The 4977-nt window shown below is 47.4% G+C and overlaps 1 protein-coding gene across 1 annotated transcript; it reads right to left on the bottom strand.

Moving 5' to 3' along the window:
* Positions 1-856: 856 nt before the first annotated feature.
* On the bottom strand, positions 857-1798 carry LOC122900808 (olfactory receptor 1361-like). The gene has a single exon (XM_044239866.1). The coding sequence runs from the start codon at positions 1796-1798 to the stop codon at positions 857-859; it is 942 nt and encodes a 313-aa protein (XP_044095801.1).
* Positions 1799-4977: the final 3179 nt, after the last annotated feature.

Here is a 4977-nt window from a genome sequence, read left to right as displayed (position 1 = left end):
CCACCCAGACGCACCAACCCCCCACGACATTTTAAATGAGGTTTCCTTTTATAAATTTTTACACTTCCAATATTAATTTTCAACAATGCAAAAAACATTCAAGATGAAATATAAACCATCTCCTTGGGAAAAATTAAAGTCTCACAATAACTGAATGCCATGAACTCTTCTTTCAATTTCACTCATACTGCTGTGCACCCCGCAGAGGGACCTCTCTCTGATGTGTAGGAGAATTGAGGATCCTTTTGCTAATGTCATAGCCTCAGCAGTGTGGGAGCATATCAGGTGTTTCTCCTGACACACAGTCCCTGTCCAGAGGGGACAATGTATAAAACAGGATTATTTTCCTAAAATAACTGTGTGGCTTCATATCTATAAAATGTGGCAAAATAAGTCTTGAGTATTGTTGCACAACTACCTGTTGTCTGTCTGTTATTCCTCCCCTCTTCCTTTCTAAGAGAACCCAGCCTGCCTTGCAATTGAGGGGACAACTTTGAGAAATGAAAAGAAGCAGATGTGTGGGGTTTCTGAGAAAGCCCTTGCAAGTGGCAAGTCTTTTGGCTCTGCTGTCTTCTTCCTGCCTGCCTGGGATAGGAAGAGATGGATGGAGCCCCAGCAGCCATCTTAGAAGCATGGGGATGATAGCTCCCAACCTAGAGATGGTAGAGGAGAGAGCTGGAAGGATTTGAGTTTCTCAGAGATAGAATCCATTGAAAAGTCCTCTAATTTCAGTCTTCTTCTCAGAAAATAATCTGTCAGTGTGTGGAAGTGGGTGTTGCTGAGCCGATGGCAGAACTGTGTTCCATTTCCTGATATCCTGGACCCCCTCCAGATAGCAGCCTGGTACTCACTGCCATTAAGAGGATTTGGAGCCCCTGCCAAAGAGTCTTCTTACAGCCTTCTTCATGTCCTGGTTCCTCAGGCTGTAGATGAAGGGGTTTAGCATGGGGGTCACCACCGTGTACATGATGGTTGCTACTGTGTCCTTAGCTGAGAAGGAGTTGGGGGGTCGTACGTATACCCCCAGGACAGTTCCATAGAACAAGGTGACCACGGACAGATGGGAGCTGCACGTGGAAAATGCCTTGCGCCTTCCTGGGGCAGAGGGGATGCGGAGAACGGCTGCAGCTATGCGGAGGTAGGAGACCACAATGAGCACACAGGGGGCCACGAACAGGACTACAGCCCCCAGGAACACGTGCTCATTGACCCGTGTGTCAGAACAGGCAATCTTCATCAGCAGGTAGGCGTCGCAGTAGAAGTGGGCGATCTCCCGGGCGGAGGAGCAGAAGGTCAGTCTGTCCATGAGGAGTGTGTGGACCAGGGAGATGAGGCCAGAACACGTCCACGTGAGTGTGGCCAGTCCCCTACAGAGCTGGGGGGTGATGATGGTGTGGTACTGCAGGGGGTGGCAGATGGCCACATAACGGTCCAGTGCCATGGCTGCCAGCAGGAAGGTATCCAGGTTGGCAAAGGTGATGAGGAAGTACATCTGGGTCAGGCAGTGGGGGTAAGAGATAGTCCATGTTCCTGCCACGTGGCTGGCCAGCAGCTTGGGGATCAGGTTAGTGGTGAAACAGATGTCAACAAAGGAGAGATTGGTGAGAAAGAAGTACATGGGGGTGTGCAGGCGGGGATCAGAGCCAATGACCAGGATGATGAGTGTGTTCCCGGCCACGGTGACCAGGTACATACATAGGAAGAGCCAGAAGAGGGCTTGACGCTGTTCTGGGTCCCTGGTGATGCCAAGCAGGAGGAACTCGGTGACTCCTGTCCCGTTTTCCTTCCCTCTGGACATCCCACTGTGGCTTGGGGAGGTGACAGGCTGCACACACAAGGGAGAGGACAAAATCCCAGCAGAACCTGGTCTTGCTCTAGAAAGAAATGAGATCAGAGGTCATTTGTGATCAGATTCATGACCAAAGGTTTTTTAATTTTTTTAAAGATTTTATTTATTTATTTGACAGAGAAAGAGAGAGAGAGAGATCACAAGTAGGCAGAGTGGCAGGCGCAGGGGTGGGGAGCAGGCTCCCCGCTGAGCAGAGAGACCCATGCAGGGCTTGATCCCAGGACCCTGAGATTGTGACCGAGCTGAAGGCAGAGGCTTAACCCACTGAGCCCCCAGGCACCCCATGACCAGAGTTTTATACCTATGGTAACCGCTGCTTTTGATCAAGTACTTATTCCGTGCCACTGTGCTAAGGAGTCTATGTGCACGATCTCTCTTAATTGCCACAAAATAGGTACTTTTATGATTCCGGGTTTTTGGGTGAAATAGCTGAGATGGAGTAGTTTGCTCGACCGTATGGGTGGGAAGTGGCAAAGGAGACTGGGAACCCACAGTCTGAGCCCAGATCCTGTGCCTCACCCATCCTTCTACAGAGGACCTGCCTTGTCCCTCCGGTGCTGCATACTGAGGGCAGTATGAATCTTCGAGCTCAATTCAGCCAGCATGTCCTCTTTAGAAGGGACTTGGTGCCTTGGTTCTTGCCTACTTATCTGACTGCATGTCCTGCCAGCCACCTGGGACTGTGTGCCTTACCTGCCTCAGAACAGGGCCTTTGCATGGGCTTTTCTTGGCTCGGTGTTCTCTCCACCTGGACCTTCATGTGGTGATTTGTCACTTTTGTATCTCTGTGGGAGGTTATGTCAACTGTGAACTAGTTTATGGTGGGTTTTCCCTATGAGACCATTCCCTCCTGAGAACAGGATTGTGTCGACGCTATTCTCTGTCGTGTGCCCAGTGCCTGGAACAATCCGCAGCACATGGTCAGTCCTCAACAGAGCTGTCAAAGGGAAGAATGAACTTTCACAAATGTACTGCATACCAAAATTGACCCATAGAAAACACACGGACACCACACTGAATGGGAAATGTTCTGTTGTGATTAATGAATGCATTTAGCAAAAAAAAGTTTTGGCTTATAGCATAAATTCCAGGTGTTTGTTTGTTTCTTCCTTTTTGAAGATTTTATTTATTTATTTGAGAGAGAGAGAGAGAGAGAGAGAGAGAGCTCATGCAGAGGAGAAGCAGACTCCCGGTTGAGTAGGGAGCCAAACATAGGGCTCAAAGCCAGGATCCCGGAATCATGACCTGAGCTGCAGGCAGATGCTTAACTGACTCAGCCACTCCCCCACCCAGGTACCCCTGCAGGTGTTTCTAAGAGCAGAGTGAAAGGCAGGCAGGCTTGAGCCTGGCTCTGTGTCAATAGGAATTTCCTCGAGTATATGAATGAGGAGTAATTATGTATCCAGTCCATGTGATCCAGGACCTGTGACCACTGTAGACCAGAGGAAGAAACCAAACACTGCCTGCAGGTGTATTTATTTGGTTTAAACCCTTAATGATCTACAGGATATTTCCTATTTGCTGACATTTTAAAAATCAAGGATCATGGGGTGCCTGGCCTGGGTGGCTCACTCGGTTAAGCATCTGCCTTCGGCTCCGGTCATGATCCCGCGGTCTTGGCATTGAGCCCTGCATTGGGCTCCCTGCTCAGCGGGAAGTCTGCTTCTTTCTCTCTCCCTCACTCTCTCTCCCTCTGTCTCTCAAATAAATACATAAATAAATATTTTTAAAAATCAAGGATTTCCTATAAAATCTGGATTCTGCCTCTTCTTGAAAAATCAGCTGACCTGGAGACATTGGAGAAGGGCCATCTGTACCCCAATGTTTATAGCAGCAATGGCCACAGTCGCCAAACTATGGAAAGAACCAAGATGCCCTTCAACGGACGAATGGATAAGGAAGATGTGGTCCATATACACTATGGAGTATTATGCCTCCATCAGAAAGGATGAATACCCAACTTTTGTAGCAACATGGACGGGACTGGAAGAGATTATGCTGAGTGAAATAAGTCAAACAGAGAGAGTCAATTATCATATGGTTTCACTCCTTTGTGGAGCATAACAAATAGCATGGAGGACAAGGGGCGTTAGAGAGGAGTAGGGAATTTGGGTAAATTGGAAGGGGAGGTGAACCCTGAGAGACTATGGACTCTGAAAAACAATCTGAGGGGTTTGAAGTGGCGGGGGGGTGGGAGGTTGGGGTACCAGGTGGTGGGTATTATAGAGGGCACGGCTTGCATGGAGCACTGGGTGTGGTGAAAAAATAATGAATAATGTTTTTCTGAAAATAAATAAATTGAAAAAAAAAATAAAAATAAAAAAATAAAAATAAAAGACAATAAAAAAATAAAAATAAAAAATCAAGGATTTCCTATAAAATCTGGATTCTGCCTCTTCTTGAAAAATCAGCTGACCTGGAGACATTGGACTCTCATTCTTGGCCAGCAGCAATCAGCTGGGGAAGGTGAACAGCTAATACTTGCCAAGTGCTCCTTGTGCTTAGTGCTGTACACAGATACCTCTGGTATTCCTCAAAGCCCTCCTCTGCAGTCATTTTCTAAATGTCCCTGTTCCACATGAGGCAGGGGATGCACAGCAGAATTAAGTGATGCTCCCAGAGCCACAGAGCTAGTGGCATTCCTCTCCAGGATGTCCTGTGTTAGCTGATTTTCATCACCGTGGTTGTCTCCTGTTCCCGCCCCTGGAATCACTCGGGGCAAGTCTATGCACTTTCCATGTGCCATCCTCTCTCGTATCTTCTAGAAGCTATAATTTCTCAAGATTGCCTTTTCCCCAGGAAGTCTAAATTCTGAAGGATTTTTCGAAAGCTAGGATGAAGAATTTGCACAAAGTTTAGCTGCTTATGGGAATCTGATTTTAGGTGCAGAGTTGTTCATGTCCGCCAAATATTTTTAAAAAGATTTTATTTATTTGTTATTTGAGAGAGAGAGAGAGGGAACACAAGAGGAGAGAGGTCAGCAGGAGAAGGAGACCCATCAAGCAGGGAGCCTGATGGGGGACTGGATCCTGGGATTCCAGGATCATGACCTGAGCCAAAGGCAGTCACCTGGTGTGTTGGGGAGAATACTAGGAACTGTAAGACAATAAAAACATCCTCCTCAATAT

The sequence above is a fragment of the Neovison vison genome, chromosome 1 (assembly GCF_020171115.1).
Source record: "Neovison vison isolate M4711 chromosome 1, ASM_NN_V1, whole genome shotgun sequence".
Lineage (NCBI taxonomy): Eukaryota > Metazoa > Chordata > Mammalia > Carnivora > Mustelidae > Neogale > Neogale vison.
The sequence above is the reverse complement of the archived record's forward strand: the minus strand, read 5'-3'. Positions and strand labels throughout refer to the sequence as shown.

What these genes read in the sequence shown, in the direction of transcription:
- LOC122900808 (XM_044239866.1), bottom strand. Translation starts at nt 1,798, where the DNA reads ATGTCCAGAGGGAAGGAAAACGGGACAGGAGTCACCGAGTTCCTCCTG.